Source organism: Stenella coeruleoalba (assembly GCF_951394435.1).
Source record: "Stenella coeruleoalba genome assembly, chromosome: 14".
NCBI lineage: Eukaryota > Metazoa > Chordata > Mammalia > Artiodactyla > Delphinidae > Stenella > Stenella coeruleoalba.
Genome location: NC_137160.1, coordinates 52402046 through 52422161, shown reverse-complemented (window position 1 = coordinate 52422161; position 20116 = coordinate 52402046). Strand labels below are relative to the sequence as shown.

Below are 20116 nucleotides of genomic sequence, written 5' to 3'. Positions count from 1 at the left end.
AGCAGCTGATTTGGGGGCTCTGGCTCACTCAGGTGGGGGGAGGGAGGGGTACAGATGTGGGGCAAGCCTGCGGCGGCAGAGGCCTGTGTGATGTTGCACCACCCTGAGGAGCGCCGTGCGTTCTCCCGGGCAAGTTGTTCCTGGATCATGGGACCCTGGCAGTGGCGGGCTGCACAGGCTCCCCGGAAGCGGGATGTGGATAGTGACCTGTGCTTGTACACAGGCTTATTGGTGGCAGCAGCAGCAGCCTTAGCGTCTCATGCCCGTCTCTGGTGTCTGCACCGATAGCCGCGGCTCATGCCCGTCTCTGGAGCTCGTTTAGGCGGTGCTCTGAATCCCCTCTCCTCGCGCACCCCGAAACAATGGTCTCTTGCCTCTTCGGCAACTCCAGACTTTTTCCTGGACTCCCTCCCGGCTAGCTGTGGCGCACTAGCCCCTTCAGGCTGTGTTCACACAGCCAACCCCAGTCCTCTCCCTGGGATCCGACCTCTGATGCCCGAGCCTCAGCTCCCAGCCCCCACCCGCCCCGGCAGGTGAGCAGACAAGCCTCTCGGGCTGGTGAGTGCTGGTCGGCAGTGATCCTCTGTGCGGGAATCTCTCCGCTTTGCCCTCCGCACCCCTATTGCTGTGCTTGCTGAGGCTTACCCCTTGCCCACCCCCCATCTCCACCAGAGAAGGGGCTTTCTAGTGTGTGGAAACCTTTCCTCCTTCACAGCTCCCTCCCACTGGTGCAGGTTCCATCCCTACCCTTTTGTCTCTGTTTATTCTTTTTTGTTTTGCCCTACCCAGGTACGTGGGGAGTTTCTTGCCTTTTGGGAAGTCTGAGGTGTTCTGCCAGCGTTCAGTAGGTGTTCTGTAGGGGTTGTTCCACATGTAGATGTAGTTTTGATGTGTTTGTGGGGAGGAAGGTGATCTCCACGTCTTGCTCCTCTGCCATCTTGAAGCCGCTCTTCTACTTTACTTTTAATTATAATTGGTTGCCTGCCTTCTGACTTGTTGGTGTAGTGATTTTCCACATATTTTTCAGTTTCATTCCTTTGACCTCTACAGCCAGGGCTGTCTGCTCCATGAAAAGATTTCTTCCTCTTTCTGTCCTTTGTCCAGTTTTAATAACAAGTGTGAATACCAAGCTGGTGAACAGATGCTCTTCACTGAATCTGGGGGCCACACCCCCTTCACCCCCGATCCCATGGTCTATAAAATAGAGCCTTCTCATTTTCCTCATTATTTTTACCAGCTTTTTTTCCCCCCTCAACTGAGTCATTTCAAATCAACTTCTCATTGAGGTTCAGAACGGAGGTTACCTTCACCACAGAATAGATAATTACTTTAAAGCGCCAACAGGAAAATCTGTCACCTCATCTGGCTCACTTTTCCCTTAATTTAAGTGTCCTCAACTATCATCTTCACTTGAAGAAAGTAAAAAACATATTCATACAGGAATGAGGAGTTTCTGTCAGGCTGATTGATATTTTCACTTCCATTTAGGTCCTTTTTTTTTTTTTTCCATCAAAACACTCATTTTTTGGTTTAAAAAAAGTCAAGTAGATATGTGAGAGATAGTGGGTTGTCTTTTTTTTTCTTTTCCACCAGCACCTGCTCCAAAGCATAATTTCCACATGCCCCAACGCTGCCTCAGTAATCGACAACAAATACGCTATCATTAACTGAGACTTGCCCGCTCAGTTCAGCTGCCCTAAAATGACACTTTTTAAAGCAAGCACCTCGAGGCAAATGTTGGACTGTGGGTTTGCTTTCTCACCTCTGCCCTGTCAGGTTTAGTTCTGCGAGAGCTGTAGCCCTGCGGCTGGGAAGGGTCTCTGGGAACAGCTTGCATTTCTCTGGTTAGTAAATCCCACTGCACACCCCTTCCCCAGTGGTGAAAAGAAAATGCTTCCTTTCTAGCTGTGCGTTCCTGAGTGTTTGGTTGGAAGGTGTCCTGTATGTCTGTGTTTTGACTGTCAGGCCCTGAGCTGAATGCCTCTCTCAGGACGTCTACACCCTGGCCTGCAGGACACTGAGCTCAGCGTGTCACCCATCACCCAGGAGGCTGGACACAGAGTGGGAGAGAAGGTTGTGAAGTCCCCACACCTGGCGCTGCTGCCAGTTTGTTTGACTAGTAGGATTGGCTGAGGGGGTGACAGAGCCCGTCTGCCCGTGGCGGGCTCTACACTCCAGGCCCATATTCGTGAATCTGCAGGGCGTACAGGGTATGAGAGGGGTCTGGTTTGTTCAGAGAAATGCAAAAGCAGCACAGCAGAACAATTACATTCCCATACCATGGTCATAGCCAGGGAGATGGCATTTAAATTACTTGAAAACCGTACAAATGAGCCTAATAGATTTATGCAACGTGAACCTCAGAGGAGCCGAAGGGGTCCAGGCCCAGCTGGGCTCGGGGCGAGGCTTATTAGAAGAGGGTTCATCCAGGAGGAAATTTGTGAGGAAATTAAACAGCTTTTAATAGAAGTCATTTGGTAGAGAGAAGAGTGCTGCAGGGAGAAGGGGGGCGAATCTCAAGACGTAGAGAGGAGACAGGCAGACGATGAGGCTGCGCCATGAGGTCCCCGCCCAGCCCCCCAGGCTCCTTCAAGCTTTGGCCCCGATGTTATTCCCCGAAGCCTTCTCTGACCACTTGCTTACACTGCCGTCCACCTCCTCTCCCACGTTCCCTTTGTCCAGTCCTTGCTTTATTTTTCTCCATAGCCTTTAGCACCTTCCAACATATTAAAATATCCTCCCACCGGAATGTACATTCCATAAGGACAGAGATTGTTGTCTGTTTTGTTCACCGTCTACCCAGCGCCTGGTACAGACTAGGTGCTCCATCCTTGTTTCTTGAATAAATGGGGTGTAGCGAGAAAGAAGTATGGTGGGCTATGTTTTGGGGTCTAAAGAACTTTGGCAGAGAATCCGGAGACCTGAGTCCTCAAGCCCAGGACAGCCTGGAGGGCAGAGAAGTTCATTGGACTGTAGTTTCCTCACTGGTAAGATGGATACTGGCTGAGGTGACTGCTGAAGTCCTCAGGCTGTGAGGTTCTGAGGACTTGAGTGGTCAGAGGATGCTAGGTGGTGGGCTTCTTGGTATGTACTTTGAGCCACCTGGAGCTGTTACTGTGGCAGTGGATTTCTGAACCATGGGGTTAAGCTGGTATTTGTAAAAAGAATTGTTTTTTTCCAAAGTACTCCAGGCAGGTTTTTTTTTGGGGCGGGGGCGTGTATTGGGTCTTCATTGCTGCACGCGGGCTTTCTCTAGTTGCAGCGAGCGGGGGCTACTCTTCGTTGAGGTGCGTGGGTTTCTTACTGTGGTGGCTTCTCTTGTTGCAGAGCACAGGTTCCAGGTGTGCAGACTTCAGTAGTTGTGGCATGTGGGCTCAGTAGTTGTGGTGCACGGGCCTAGTTGCTCCGTGGCATGTGGGATCTTCCCGGACCAGGGATCAAATCCGTGTCCCCTGCATTGGCAGGTGGATTCTTTTTTTTTTTTTTTTTTTTTTGCGGTACGCAGCCCTCTCACTGTTGTGGCCTCTCCCGTTGCGGAGCACAGGCTCCAGACGCGCAGGCTCAGCGGCCATGGCTCACGGGCCCAGCCACTCCACGGCATGTGGGATCTTCCCGGACTGGGGCACGAACCCGCATCCCCTGCATCGGCAGGCGGACTCTCAACCACTGCGCCACCAGGGAAGCCCGGCAGGTGGATTCTTAACCACTGTGCCACCAGGGAAGTCCCCAGGGAGGTTTTTTTAAAAAGGGGGTTAAGAGGCTAGATAAATTTTTATTACCACTCAATAAATCCTTCTTTTACCTGCTTCCTTTCCACTAACTTTTCTCTCCCAACTCCTGCAGGCTTGAACCACCAACAATTATTTGGGTCCACAGATGAGTGCACCATTGACTTCTGAGGCTCCTATTTCAGTGAACTAGAACTTCAGAAGAAAACTCAGTAGGGGCAACCAACTTGTTTTGGTTTCAAGCTCAAAGCCCTTACATATCTCAGTTTGCCTTGAAATTATAAAGCTACCTTCTCTTCCCAGGCCACCCCATCCCAGAAATTTCACCACCATTGGGGGATGATTCCCCTGAGGGGCTAACAGGCCTTACCAGCCAAACCTCCAAGCCAGTTGTGACCTCTCACAGAGATAATGAGGATTTATTTAGGGTGGAATTAACTTGCTGCTCAAGTATGTCATCACAGAATAGGAAGAGAAATTACAGCCTGTAGAAACCTCAGGCCTGTAATAGTTAACTTCCTGGAGACTAAATTTTCCTGCTGATTTCTGAGAAAGGCTTATCTGTCAACATTTGAAAGGATGTTTCTGCATTCCTGTATTTTGACAGAACACTTCTACAAGTCTAACCTGTCCACCTTCTACAGTTTATCTCATTAGGCATCCTTCTCCTTGCTTTGTTTTGCTTTCCACCTCTGAAGGTCAACAAGCTTAGGGAAGCAACTTGTGATCATCTGGGTTCAGCTCCCAGCTCAGCCACTCACTAGCTTGGGTGCTCAACCTCTCTGACCCCCACTATCCTAAAAATCTATAAAATCAGGGTCAGAAGTCCTACTTGGCAGGGTTATTAAAGGGACTGTAAGTAGCTGGGCAGGGGGACGTGGTACACATCAGGTACTCAAGACTGGCCACCATCCTTACCAATTCCTCTTCGAGTTTGCAGCAATAGCAAACTCTCATTCACTAAACAAATATCTCGTGGCTTTCCTCCAAATACCTGTGCAGTCTAAGTGTCCAGCTCAATTATACGACAGACTCTTGATGGTCCAAGCTGGAGCCAGATTTTCATGTGTCCTTTTAATTAAAAGATTCAGCGCCTAATCACAGAAGGACATTGTTTGGTGGTGCCGATAATGAAGTTAGTCAGGGCTGCTGAAGTGTATCGTTAGGATGGTTGACAGTTCACTCTGTGCCCATGGAATAAAATGAATAGGAAGAGAGCCAGGAGGAAGGGGCCAACCAGGAGGGACATACGTAAGAGATGTGATGGACGAACTCCTCCAGGACCTAGGATTCCGCTCCTCAGAACTGAAGGCATTTGTGTACAGTTCATATAATAAAGGATTTCCTATTATAAAAACCACAAAGAGAAAGTAATGGCGTTCTTTTGAGACACCATATGATCTGGCAGACGTTATATATTCTGAGTGGCATCATTATCTGTCTTTTGCCTCTCACATTTCTTTTTTAGCAGGCAGCGTATACATTATACATTTTAGACCAATAATAAATATAGATTTTTACATGAAAACCAAACCAGAACTGGCTGCCTCTTTTAATATATACGTGAAAAATTTTTAACGAAAGAAACTATACCTTTGGTAAATGTGCAGAATATTAATATAAGCTCAGGATGAATGCTGAAGAGTTCAAATTCATAAAACTCTTCTAAATCATTTTTCTGGTTTGAATGCATCTTTATGAATATAGCGATGCTGTGAGGCTGCATTTATTTTGCACAGAAAGTGATTTTATTTTTAATTCTTGTCCTCTTTCTGTTACCATGATTCTCTACATTATTTAAGGAACTTGGCATAATAAGTTGTCCAGGGCTGGGATTTGTGTTTGGGGAACTAAATACTCATTAATACTTTTTAAAAAATACTACGTAAATCCATATACCATCATTTAGTAAATAGCCTTTATCATAAGGAGAAACTAATTATTTGTGGGATAAAGTGTTTTACGTATTTAACTTCTGTTCTAGTGATGTTGCACAACATCCAAATAACTAACTAGGATGTTAACTCTTACTGTTTTGTTGCTTTTGAGGGCATTTTAATGATAGGAATGTATTTGAATCATCAGTTTTACCGTTAGAGCCAAATCATTCTCATGGGCTTATGGGAATATATGCCACCAGGCAGTAGATTAATAACTATTAAAAAACCACATGAAAAGGTCACTGCAAAACTCAGATCAAAACCTGTGGTCTTCTGGATTTTGCAGTCTACCAGCTTTTTGAAGCTTCTCTAGGGTAACATGATCTTTATGGCAACACCACTGAGCTCTGGACATTTATGATAATGAAGACAGCCCGAAAGTGCCGTGCACTCGCCCACAGCGCCAGCCTTCACTGAAGGAGGAAGGGCGCTGATCAGCACGCATCCATGTTAACAGAGAGCCCTCTTTTGGTGATGGTAGAAAAATATGATAGCGAAGGAGACTCTTGTTTTCCAAAATGATTGGCAAAACAGACTGTATTGGGGCCAGGACCACAGAGCGTGGGAGGGCTCTTTATGGAGAACCACAGCAGAAAGGAATTCTCTTTGCTGGTGAATTTTTCTGGCCTTCTGCACTGTCATTCCTGCAGCGTTTCTCACTTATTCTCTCCAACTAGCTCACCATACCCTGATCGGCGGCCGCACTGACCCCCGTCTTCTTACTTAAAACGTGTTATTGGAAGCAGGGCAACACAGGGAACTTTGAGTTTGCACACTGGGGATGGGACCAAATTATCAGCCTATTCTGAACTTCGTAGAATACTCAAGGAGTTAACCAGAGTGATTCTGGCTTCCTTTGGCCTCCCCAGTGTTTTTTGTATAATAAAGACTTGGACACTGGAAAATGCATTCAGAACACAAGCCAAGCATTGAGTTCAGTGGGGATAGAGCAGGAGGGGTAACCCATGGGAGGGCATGGGTCCTGCAGGCACGTTCTGCCTGTGGCCTGCTGAATTGTAGATGTGCCGTTTGGGCCAGGTTTTGTGATAAGCTGGCTCTCTCGGTGGTGAGGGGCAAACTGCTTCACTTCCTGACCTAGAATCTCTTATCTGCAGCCTTGCAGATCCATTCCCTGCCCTTCCTACCGGCCCCTCGCAATGGGAACAGAGTCCCCCGTCTCTGGAAAGTAATGCTAAGAAAACAAACACTACAAAGGCTGGTAACAGGGGGATGTCTCTCTTGAATGTTTTTTGTGACCATCTAGGTTCAAGGAGGAGGGGGTCCCCCAGCTACGTGAGCCAGCAGGGTCTCTTTGTAGTAGGCATCTGTATGTTTGGCCAGATGTCCTCCCAGTGGAGGGCAGAGAGGGAAAGATAAAACAGAATTCTTATGAAAAATAAGTCTTGGGAGGAGGGAGAAAAAACAAGACGGAGAAATTGTGTCAAGTAGGACGGGAGGCCAGGCGGTGTCATCTGACATTGATTAAATGCTGATAGAGCAACGAGAGATGCGTGTCACTAGGAAGTGACCCTTGTTCTTCAGCATGTGAAGCAGTGACAACTGTCTGGGAGCAGATCTGCTTGAAGACCACATGCAGAAGATGTCCAGTGGCAAACACAGCGCCAGCACGCATGGTGAGAAGGGGAGGAAAGGACCCCTGCACTGGACGTCAGGGCACGTTCCTTCTGATTCTGCTTTACCTCGCCGGCCTCACTCTCTACATCAGTAACACAATGATGCTTGGCCGGATGACCTCTAAGCAATGCTCTAGCCCCAAATTCTGTTATCTATCATCATCTGCCCTCTGACCAAATCTTCTGAGGCTCTTCTAATGGAATGAAAGAAATAGCCCTGGAGAGGCATAAAGAGTTCACCCACCACAGTCCTAAAATCCAAAAGGAATGAAACCCTCCATCAACTATAAAAGTGTCATCCAATCTTTGCACAGCATCCCTGGGTCTATCCTCCTTCTGTGTTTTACAATTACCACCAAAGCAAGTTAATTGCTTTCTGAACATGAGATGTGGCATATCTCTGGGTCTACCTGTGCTTCCCCCACTCCCAATTCCAAAAATATGCTCACTCTAACTGGATATAAGGGGTCTTTGTTTCATTTTAAACTGCCAGATTATAGAGAGCTTACGAGCAGGTGTGTGTGTGTGTGTGTGTGCGCGCGCGTGTGTGTGCGTGCGTGTGCGTGCACGCACGCATCCTTTAGTTAAGGGTGAACGATTGAAAGTTTTCTTTGTTTTTGTTTTTTTCTTTTTGGCATCATCATGAGGTCAGCAGTATTTTGTTACAGGGTGAGGCTGGATTCCAGTGGGAATGGAAGAGGAATCTTCCACTGAGATCAGAAGATCTCACACTAGGATGGTGGCAGTGGAAATGGATAGGAAAGCTTGACCAGAGAGGCACCGTGGCGTAGGGGAGAGTTCATGGCGTTTGGAGTCAGACAGGCCCAGGTTCGAATCCTGGCTCTGATGTCTATGGGATGTCATTTCAGCTCTCACTACCATGCCATCTTGAAGCATTATTATATGAATTAAAGGTGATGTAAAGTACCTATGTTAGAGTCTGACACAGTGTAGGCAGTAAGCGAACATCAGTAAACTGTGGATGAGATGATCATGACAAAAATATCCGCAGGAAGAGTAGCAGGGTCTGATGACCTGTTGAGTTAGAGAATAAGTATAAGAGAAGACTTCAAGGTGTCTGAGTTTGACCACCTGGGGGATTGGGATGGTAGGAGTATTTAGGTTGGATGGAAATAAAAAAGTTGGGTGAAAGCTGGAGATCTGGCTTGGCAGGGCTAGTACCAAGGTCAGTTTTGGACACGAGCGATGGCACTGAAACATCCAGGTGGCAGTGGAAGGAGGAGGATGGAAAGGAAAAGGAGTCAAAGAAATGAGAAAACTGCGATGCTGCGAAGCTGATTAACTCTAGGTCTGTTTGATCAGTAAGTCTGACTTTACAGCTTTACCTTCAAGGAATTGGCTAACCAAGGTTGATCCAGCATATGACCATCTTCTAAAACAAACCGTAGCTCCTCAAAATGTGTTCCTCCAACGAAGCATCTCCTGGACCTTTTTAGAAATACAGAATTTTAGCTCCTGCTTCAGACCTGCTGAATCAGGATCTGCATTTCAAAAATGTGATTTGTAAGCACTTGACGGTTTGAGAAGCACTGTTCTAAAGCATGGCGGCCAGACCAGCAGCATCACAGCCCCTGGGAACTTGTTAGAAATCCAGATTCTCAGGTGCCTTCTCAGACTTCCTGAATTAGAAAGGCTGTGTTTCAACAAGCCTTTCGAGTGAATCCAGTGCACCGTGGAGTTTGAGAATCATTGCTCTAAGTCATGGAACAGACAGATTGAGCCCCCTCTCCTTGGGTGTATAGCCCAGAACACTGGAGAGATTGGTTAAACCCTGAAACTTAATTTGAGTCATTGTTCTATGCTGTTTCTCTCATCATTTTGCATTAAACACAGCTGAAGAACTCTTTTCACCGAAGAAGGGCACAATGCGTAAAATTACAAACCAAAGGAGAGAAACTTCAGCTGTGGCTTAATCTTCACAATTTACCCATCAAAAGTTATTGAGCACAATCATAGAAGATCAGTCCTTTATATGCTATTGCTCCTGGGAGACGCTATTAGTAAGACACACATAGGGAAAGGAAGACTCTCGCGATACTCCTTACAATGTGATTTTCACATTAAAATGTCAAGAGTCTATGTCTTCTGTGTTTCTCATCAGTCCGATGGCAAGTTCCTTTTTAATGGGTTAGTTTCTGGAGTCACTTGCAGAAGTGTTGGTGGTTTACCACTTAGACTAGAATGTTTCTCAAAAAGTTCAGCTGTGAGCACTAAAAATTTACCTCCTCTCATCAAAAATGTCTGGTTTTTCTGGTTGTTCCCTAGTTGTTATTTAAATCACTGTGATAACTTAAATAAGGGTCAGTGTCTGTTTTCTGTATATATGTAATGTACAAAGATGGTTATATATGGAGCATTTTAATCATAAAATTACCTATATTTTCTGCTATAGGTTATAGTACAGTATAGCTAGGGGCATGCTGGTAAAGCAATTGAGGGTGTGGGAGGGCATCATTTGTAGTGTTTGCCAATTTCCATGGTGTAAATACTCCTCCAGGGTTGATTTCAAGCTGCCAACTGTTTAACAACCGGTTCCCAAAATTCCTACAAATTTGACAATTGACTCTTGCAAGCCAGTAGGAACTAGCTCGAGCACACCAATGAAACAAACATCAAGGGACAAGTCACAATTTTTTTTTTTTTTTTTTTGCTGTGCGTGGTTCTCTCACTGTTGTGCCCTCTCCCGTTGCGGAGCACAGGCTCTGGACGCACAGGCTCAGCGGCCATGGCTCACAGGCCCAGCCGCTCCGTGGCATGTGGGATCTTCCCGGACTGGGGCACGAACCCGTGTCCCCTGCATTGGCAGGCAGACTCTCAATCACTGCGCCACCAGGGAAGCCCCAGTCACAATTTTTTTGTTGTTGTTGCTGGTTGTGTCTGAATTACTGTAGGTCCAATAATGGCTGACACAAGTAGATTTGGGTGTTTTAAATCTCTTGTCATGTAGAGATCTTTATTGAAATTATAATTATCATAATGGAATGTGATCTTGAAACTGTTCTATGAGACAAAGTTCTCTATTTTCAAGTCATTAAATACGTTTATAATAATATAATAGCGAGATTTAAAGTGCTTGTGTTGTTCAAGTATGTTTAATTTTAAAATACCACTCATCCTATAAGAGGGCATGTGTAAAAACTACATTCTTAGTTATGGTATTTGAACCAAAATGCAAAAAGATACTTTTGAAATGTGTTTTTGGTTACTATTATTAAGATTTGACTTTTCTTACAGGTATTCAGGAAGGAACACAATGTACCAAATGTAAAAATAACTGGGCACTGAAGTTTTCTATCATATTGTTATACATTTTGTGTGCCTTGTTAACAATCACAGTAGCCATTTTGGGATACAAAGGTAAGTACTCTTTCCTTTTTCCTTCCAAACAGCAAGTTTTCTTTCATTAATTTAAGCCTGAAAAAACAAGGACATTGGCAAGTGTGAAGTATTTCATTAATATAACTCTTGCCAACAAAACTTAAACATCTTAAGCTCCATCTTTGTGTCTTGAGCTTCTTGTAGCTGTGGGACCTGAAAGGAGAGAAGTAGCAATTCCTTTTGAGTCATTTCAACCATAATCATGGTCCTCTATGAGTTATAAATTTTTTTCCTCTTTGTTGCTTTTTCCTACTTATTTCCAAATACTCCCTCTTCCTCTATCTTCTTCCATCTTATCTCTAAGAGGCCCCACGAAAACCCTGGAGTCAGCACATGGGAAAACTGTATTGACAGAGGATAAGACCTCCAAGAGATACGACTTACTTCACCTAGGAACTGGCCAATTAATTCCCTTTTGTTTCTCTTCAGCACCTTTACTGTGGTCACTGTTTATATACCCCCATAAAAATACCACCCTGTAGAAATTAAACACAGAGGCGGCACCACCACCTCAACGGTACTTTATGGCACATCAGGCATTCTTTCAACATGTCTGGTTTAAGGTCAGTGGAGGATTTTTGCCTGAATCCTCCAGATCTGCAAAGTGGGTTGGTCCCCCCCACCCCCCGTTCCAGACACCGCAGGTAGAAGGCGCCCTGATTCAGAATCACAAACTACATAAACCCTTTTATAGGAAACAGCCATGGGGGACTTTCCTGGTGGCGCAGTGGTTAAGAATACGCCTGCCAATGCAGGGGACACAGGTTCGAGACCTGGTCCGGGAAGATCCCACATGCTGTGGAGCAACTAAACCCGTGTGCCGCAACTACTGAGCCTGCGCTCTAGAGCCTGTGAGGAGCCCGTGCACCGCAAGCTCGCTGCAACTAGAGAAAGCCTGTGTGCAGCAACGAAGACCCAACACAGCCCTAAATAAGTTTATTTATTTATTTATTTATTTATCTAAAAAAAAAAGAAAAGAAAACAGCCATGGAAGCCTCACAGAGACATGCGAGATAGATGTGATGTCTGGTTTCAGCAAGAGGCAGACATGGGGTCTGTTGATCTTCGCTCTGCCTTCCCTCGGCACTGATAGATTAACAGTGGAGAATTCCCACATGTTCCCTTCTCTGTTCCTTGCCCCATAGACTTGACCTGGGGACAGAAGGATGCAAGGTGAATTCCCTCCAGCTTGTAACTCCTCCCACTGCTCTCCCAGCATTTATCGGTTTCCTGAGAAAACAATGTACTGGAATAAGAATGGGCTTTGGAGCCAGACGGTCCCGGTCCAGTTCTTGAGTCCATCATTTGTAATGCAATCGTGAATGTTTATTAAGTGCTCGCTGGCGTGCCGGGCATCACGCTAAATCCTCTGCATGGCTGTGTAACCTGGGAATGAATCATAACCCCTTGGTGTTTCTGATTTCTTATCTGTAAAATGGCAATAGTAATGCCACTCTTCAAGGTGATGGCGATGAGCAAAGATGATGTAACTGAGCCACCTGTCCTAAGGTTGGTCCCAGTAGCGAGTGGCTGAATCTCTCTGTTCTTTGCTTCTTCATAACTGCGTTTTTACAGCTCTAGCTATGAGAATGGCAAAACATGTTAAAAAATACTCAGTATAGTCAGGGCTTGTTAAGTCCACTTTTAAGGCTATTTCCATGGAAAATTGTGTGCATCCTGCAGTGGGCTGACTGATGAACTTGGGCAATGGAAGTTTGGAAAATTACCAGGTCATTCTATCCATTTGCGATGAGTTAATCTAACCTAGGATTAACAGAGCAAGTGTTAAGAAAGGCTATTAAATCATGGCGGGGCTGGACAGAGGGAGGCGGGGGAGGAAACTTAGTGGGGAAAAGGAAGGTGTTTTATGTCCCAGGTAATTCAGCCTGGTTGTCTTCTTTCACTGGGTCATTTAGGTCATTACTCACTTGACAACTTTTCCTAGTGAACTCAGATAAAGGAGATGCTTGAAATCAAACAGTCATTTAATAGGTATCTTTAGGGCTCAGCACTATGTGATATGAAAGTAAACAGAGATGAGAAAGGTTTGAAGAAATAGCTCTGTATGGTATTTTGGCATTTTTACCTCTGCAAAAAGATATGGTCTAGGATCTTTATGCCTTAAGAATTATACAGAAAGATACAAAATAGGGGGCTTTGTTTATTTTTAAAGTACAGATATTTCCTCCATTTTTATGACAGTAGAAAGCCCTTCTCGGCTCTGGCATATTTGTGTGGGCTGGTCCATTCACCCGGAACACCTTTTCCCTGTTCTCCACCTTTCTCTGTATGACTTTCTCTTCTTTCCCTTCATGTCTCCCTCAGACACATGTACCGCAAGAAGCCCCTGAAAGCTGAGCTGGGTGCCCTCCTGCTGGTCCCCATGGCATCCTTTTTTACTCTTAGCCCCTGTCGCACTATATCGTTATGGCCAATGGGTCTGTCTCACCACCCAAACTGTAAGCTCCACTAAGACAAGAGACTCTCTTTTATTTATCATATCTCCCACTAGCATCTGGCTCATAGTACGTAATAGTTACCCAATAAAGTTTACTAAATGAATTAATGAGAAGATGGATGGATAATTGGATGGTTGAATTGCAGATTAGGGCCGACTTCTATAAAGGCAGTCAATCAATGCCCAGGGACCTCTAAGCCAATTGCTGCGACTCAAGGCCCTACCTAGAAGCTTAAAATCCTGAAGATTACTTGGCCTGCTCTGGGGTGTATCTCGCCAGGATGAAGGGCGAAGAGATTGAGGGAGTGAGACAAGTTGGAGTCCCCTCTTTTCCTCCTTCAGGGTCCCCATCCCTCAGGCTTCTAATGACAAAAATAAGGTAACACAACATGCAATTTTTGTCTTTAAACACAGCCTTAATGAGCTAAAATGCTGATATTTTCCAGATGTGTTTTCCCTTTACTTGAACAGTGACTCCTCTTTCTTGCTGATAAGATTCTGGTGACCCAACATGGTAAGAGGCAGAAAGATAAGTTCTCCCTTCACACATCTCCCTTTGAAGTCTGGAGGAACTCGCTCCACTTAAAAAAAAAAAAGGGAAGAAAGAAACAAAAAAGAATATTCAGTGAAAAAGAGGTTTCTCTGGAGGAGAAGTTGGAAGGAAGTGAAATAGAAACTCCTTTATCAGAGTTTGCAAAGGCAATTCCATGGTATTTTCCTCAAAACTGTTCTTTACTTCTCCTTTTATGTCACTTATGCAGCTACAGTTAGGATGTAACTTAAGCTCCTTCCAGAGAATTTGCTGATCAAGTCAGAGGATTGCTGAGTCACCCAGACAGGTCAGTACACTGGCTGTGACAATGAGGCATGTCAGCCACTTTACAGAAAGCACATTCTCAGACAGTTACAGCTTGGTGCACCCTCTGTCCTGGACTCTTTATCATCGGTCAGTGAAGCTTCCATGACAGAAGCCACCTCCTAAATTCAGTGGGTCATTTTTCCTCCAGAACATTCCCTGAACAGGAAAATCCTAGTCTGTGGTCCTGCCCAGCAGGCATCTACCTTAAGGGAATTAGGATGAAGATGAAAGACAGACATCTGAATCTTTTTCAGTAAGAACCTCCTCTGATGCAACATTCCTAGTCATAAATGTCTGCCTTGCTGCTCGGCTCTGCCAAGGTGGCAGTTGCAGCTGGATAAGTAGGCTTTCAGATGTGCATCAGATCACACTGTGTAGCTGTTGTCAGAATCCACGATAACACCCTATAACCAGATCTTCTGTATTTTTGTAATGAAATATGAAATAGTGTTCAAGGTAGAAATGTCTTTATTACATCACGAAGGAGCATAACTGGTATTACTGGGAAGTCCCAGGTACCAGCAGGGGGCGTGTTTCTCAGGACCACAGTCAGGCTGGTACAGACCCTCGTGAGCACCCGGCAGGAGCTCTGTGCTCTGCTCTTGTTCCCTGTCCCCAAGGCCTGGGCCATGAGCTACGTCTCTTGGATCCTCCATGTCCAGCTCTGGGCCACAAACCTGGCAGATACTTGGTAAACATCTGAGGTTGATGACTGTAAAGGGAAGATAAAGAAGACATAGTCCTTCCCCTGAAGGGACTTTTCTTGGAAGAAACCATATTTAGGAAAAAGAAATACTGGATGAAAGGCAATGTGGAATTATAGAGCAAGCATGGATTTTAGAGTTAGATCTCCTGGCCTGGTATCCCACTTAGTCACTTATAAGCTGTGTGAGGGACTTCCCTGGTGGTCCAATGTTTAAGACCCCGCACTTACACTGCAGGGGGCGTGGGTTCAATCCCTGGTCAGGGAACTAAGATCCTGCATGCCGTGTGGCCAAAAAAATAATAAACATTTTAAAATTAAAAAAGTAAAGTGTAGATTTTTACCCCCCCCCAAAAATTAAAAATAATAAGCTTTGTCACTCTGGACAAGTTACTGAACATCTCTGAGCCTCAATTTTTTTCATCTGTATAACAGCAGTCATAAGGATTAACTGCAGTGACGATGCAGTGCACCTTGCAAAGAGCAGGCAATCCACAGAGGCTGTTTTTATTGCCATTCAGATAAAGGGTCCATTGGTGTGGAATCAGATCATCAGGCAAGGCTTAGCACGATGGGCTGGTGAGATTCGGAGTAGACCTTAAAGGATGGTGGAATCCAGACGAGGGAGAAGGAGGTTAGTGGCCCAGGCCAAGGAATGATACCAACATGCTTTTATAGAAAAGGTATTATTGTCAGATGATCCTAGAGAATTGAGTTTTGGGTACTTAAAGAAGGGCAACACTTCAGATATGACACCTAAAGCAATGATACTTTGAAGAAAAAATCTGTCAAGAAACACTTTCCAATAAAGGGGAGCCTGTGAAAAAACAGACTGCTCGTGACCCTTCTGTGTTTCATGTTTGTTTTCCTCATATGAGAACAATCTACAAACTGAGGTCTCCCTCCAAAGATGGGGAGTTTCCAGGGTCAGAGAGGATGGTCTGCCACTATTTTCCTGACAGAGAATTTGTGCTAATGAGTTAAGAGTAAAAAAAAAACAGCGAAAATGCTATGTGCTATTACAGCAAGTGTTACTTCTGGATCTCCATCAGTCTAGTATTTTAAAGCAGTTAGCAAGCTGCCAGTTTTGCAGCCCTCAAGTTTGCAGCTTTATACCCAGATCCTGTGTTTTTAAACACAGACACACAGGCAGTGGTGCATGTAACCAATTCATAATCCTTGTGGGCGGGGCAAAGAGTTTCCTAGCACCAAGGAGAAACCTAACAGGTTTTTGGGTTTTTTTCATGAACGTATTTATTCCTTTTACTCTATACAAACCTGAATTAGCTGTCTATGACAGTTCTGTGTTTTTAAAAAGTAAAATGGAAGAAAAATTAGAGAGGGTAGAAAATGACTGCCTGTCAGCATATTCAAAGGTTGCTTTGGCTTCCAGGAAAAAAGGTCAGGACTTAAGATCCTGTATGTGGTTTGAGGACAGACTGAGGCATGTGTTTGATTTGAGGATCAAAACTGAACCTAAACTTGTAAACATTCGTTGTTTTTTTTTTTTAAAGGGTAGCTTTGCTAAAATGTAGATGAAACATTTTGTTCTTCCCATTTTCGAGGGATTTAGGAATGTGCATGCGCATCAGACAACCCTCAGATTATTATAACTATACCTCTGTGTTTATATAGTCATCTTAAAAAAACGATAATTATTCAACTAAATGCCATACTCATTGCCAGTGTCGAGGCCTCCCTGCATTGGTTGGTTTATACGTTTGTTTGCATAACCTCTAGCTCAGTCGATTTTTTCCACAGGCCTCAGCAGCCAGCAGGCAGATTCTCATTTATTTAAATAAACGGTGTAATGAATAAGTATGTGATGAATACCTACTACGCGCCACACACTGAGCTAAGAGCTGGAGATAAAACCAACACAAATTGTCCTGCCCTAAAGGGTCCTAGAGTAGAGAAACCATGACAGCACAGTGACGAGAGTCCTATAATCGGGAGAGAGACCCCTGCAACATAAACTTCAGCAAAGATTTCCCACAGGACGTGACCAGCTGAGTCTTGAAGAGCAAGGAGGGCTTAGCTTGGGGAAGAGGCCAGGGAAGAACATTCTAGGTGGGGAGAAGCATGCACGGAAAGGCTTGGGGGAGAAAGAGCGTTTGGTGCAAAGCACATATTTCATTATGATCAGACTATATAGAAGCTTGAGATAGAGCACGACGAGCTTCTCCAGCTTCTCCACGCGTGGGAACATACTTCTGCTTCCTGATGGGAGCCTGGAGAATCTTCTCATGCAGTCCCACGTGGGTGGAACGCTTGCTGAATAAAATAGACTGGGTCCATTGGCTGATAAGTAGTATATAAAACATATTCATGCTTAAAAAATTAGTCATTATTTTTTAAAAAGCTATCAATACCAAGAGGGACAGTCAGACTTGATCCCAAGCTGCTAGAGGTTGGATCTCACAGGAGTTACTTCTGGAGGGATATACTCTTATTTGACATTTATTTTTTATTTTTATTTTTTCACTTAGTACACTTTATTTTTTTCTGTCTTTATTTTTTTATTGAAGTATAGTTGATTTTCAGGTGTACAACATAGTGACTCAATTTTTTTATAGGTTATACTCCTTTTAAAGTTATTACAAAATAATGGCTGTATTTCCCTGTGCTGTACAACATATCCTTGTTACTTATTTACTTTATACATAGTTTGTATCTCTTAATCCCTATCTTGCCCCTCTCCCCTCCCGTCTCCCCACTGGTAAACATTAGTTCTCTATACCTGTGAGTCTGTTTCTGTTTTGTATATATATATTCGTTTGTTTTATTTTTTTAGATTCCACATATAGGTGATATACAGTATTTGTCTTTCTCTGTCTGACTTATTTCACTAAACACGATAGCCCTCGGGTCCCTCCATGTTGTTGCAAATAGCAGAATTTCATTCTTTTTTTATGGATGAGTCATATTCCATTGTATATATATGTATATATATATAGAGATAGATATATATATATGCACACACATACCACATCTTCTTTAGCCATTCTTTTGTTGTTGGTCACTTAGGTTGATTCCATATCTTGGCTATTGTAAAATAATGCTGTTGTGAACATTGGGATGCATGTATCTTTTCGAATTAGTGTTTTCATTTTCTTCATATATATACCCAGCAGTGGAATCACTGGACACATGGTAGTTCTGTTTTCAGTGTTTTGAGGAACCTCGTTACTGTTTTTCATAGTAGCTGCACCAATTTGCACTTTCACCAAGAGTGTAGTAGGGTTCCCTTTTCTCCATATCCTTGCCAACATTTGTTATTTGTAGACTTTGAGGATAGCCATTCTGACAGGTTTACACCTGTCAAGGTGTAAATGAGATATGAGATATCAAGGGGATATCTCATTGTGGTTTTGATTTGCATTTCTCTGATGATTAACGATGTGGAGCATTTTTTTCACATACCTGTTGGCCATCTGCATATCTTCTTTGGAAAAATGTCTGTTCAGATCTTCTGCCTGGTTTTTTTTTTTGTTTGGTTGGTTGGTTGGATTTTTTTTGGTGGTGGTGGGGATCTCCTGGAAGATGAGTTACAATGACATGGCTTGAGTTGTAAGGAACAAGAGACAGTTGTTGAAATGCGTCCATTCCAGATGAATAGGGAAACACTGAAGTCTCAAGAAATGTTGCATTGAAAGGATGAGAAGAAAAAGATGCTGAAATCAGAGAGAAGGTACACCATGTCTTGAAGTTCTGTGGTTTATAGCCTCAAAGATAGAAAAGTAGAGTAAAATTGGGTGATGCTGATTTCAAAAGGAGGAAAGGGTTAAAAGATATTTCAAAGATAAGGATCAAGATGTGCCAGAGGTAAACAATTATGTCAATACCTACAGTGCCCACTAGGGAGGACCTCCAGGGAAGTGGTGTTATTGGGAAGGAATCAGGTTTTCATTTATATGAATAGGTACAATATTAGAGAAGGTAGAAGATGAAAGAGATTATGACATAGGATGGATCACTGTTAGGGAGAGTAAGAGTTTTCTTCTTTATAGACTAGAGTTTAGTGACCTGGATATTTTTATTCCAATAATACGAAAGATGAAGGCTGGTATAAAGAGAAGGAAATAGATAAAAGTGAGTCTGACACTGCAACTTTGGAATTCAGGGAGGCATCGAGGATGCCATAAATCAATTTAAAAAAAGATATATATATATGTGTGTGTGTATACATGTATGTTACATATTCATTCTCTATTTTAAATTACAATGAAGTATAATTAAGTAAGTTTGGTGTTTATATAATAAATCTGCCCCTTTTTTTTTTAAATTTATTATTATTTTTTTTTTTTGCAGTACACGGGCCTCTCACTGTTGTGGCCTCTCCTGTTGCGGAGCACAGGCTCCAGACGCGCACGCTCAGCGGCCATGGCTCACGGGCCCAGCCACTCCGTGGCATGTGGGATCTTCCCGGACCAGGGCGTGAACCCGTGTCCCCTGCATCAGCAGGCGGACTCTCAACCACTGCGCCACCAGGGAAGCCCAATCTGCCCGTTTTTTAATTGGCATGTTTGTTTTATTGATATTGAGCTGCATGAGCTGTTTATATATTTTGGATATTAACCCCTATGGGTCATATCATTTCCAAATATTTTCTCTCATTCAGTATGTTGTCTTTTCATTTTGTCACTGGTTTCCTTTGCTGTGCTAAAGCTTTTAAGTTTAATTAGGTCCCATTTGTTTATTTTTGCTGTTGTTTCTTTTGCCTTAGGAGACAATTCCCAGACATTTTAGAATGGTACATTTAAATTCATAACCATGGACAATTACTGCCTTCTGAGAACGAATAATGACAGTGGCTTTAACACTGCATCACTAACTTTCCCTATCATGTACAATCAGGAAAATGCTGGGAAAAAAGTCTTCTTAGTCAATTATTATTTGGAAACCCACTTAGGCATCTTCTTGGGAACCGATAAAGATTCACTTGTCACTACGGAGAAGCAGATTTTCAGGCCTCAGTGATGAACTCATGACAGAGGGTAGCAAACACCCTTGACTTTGCATCCCTTTTACAACAACTTTATGTATAGACTTGAGCTAGATTTTCTTTGCCATGGAATCTCCTTCCATATAATCGAGTTATACCTACCAAGAATGGTAGGGAGTCTGATAAGTGACAAAATATTGTGTTATGCCTCCACCTATGGAAGTTAATATAAAAAATAACACAGATTGAGGATTTCTATAATACAAAAAAATATTTAATGAGTTCCATACAATTTCTAAAATCTCCAAGCCAATACAGAATCCTGAGAACAGCTTTTAAGAACATACAGTTCTCAACCAAGTAAACTACCACCAGGGTTTATGACAAGTACGTTACTTATTTTTCTAAAAGAATGGCTTTTTCCCTATATTTGATTTCTTTTATACTCTT

At 43.6% G+C, this 20116-nt stretch overlaps 1 protein-coding gene across 1 annotated transcript in view; it reads left to right on the top strand.

The window, feature by feature from the left end:
• The window catches only part of COLEC12 (collectin subfamily member 12), a 187391-nt gene that overhangs the window by 133431 nt on the left and 33844 nt on the right, over window positions 1-20116 (top strand). The window contains exon 3 of the mRNA XM_079943416.1: window positions 10558-10680. Within this exon, the coding sequence (XP_079799542.1) occupies window positions 10558-10680 (123 nt within the window). The remainder of the gene's footprint in view (window positions 1-10557; window positions 10681-20116) is intronic.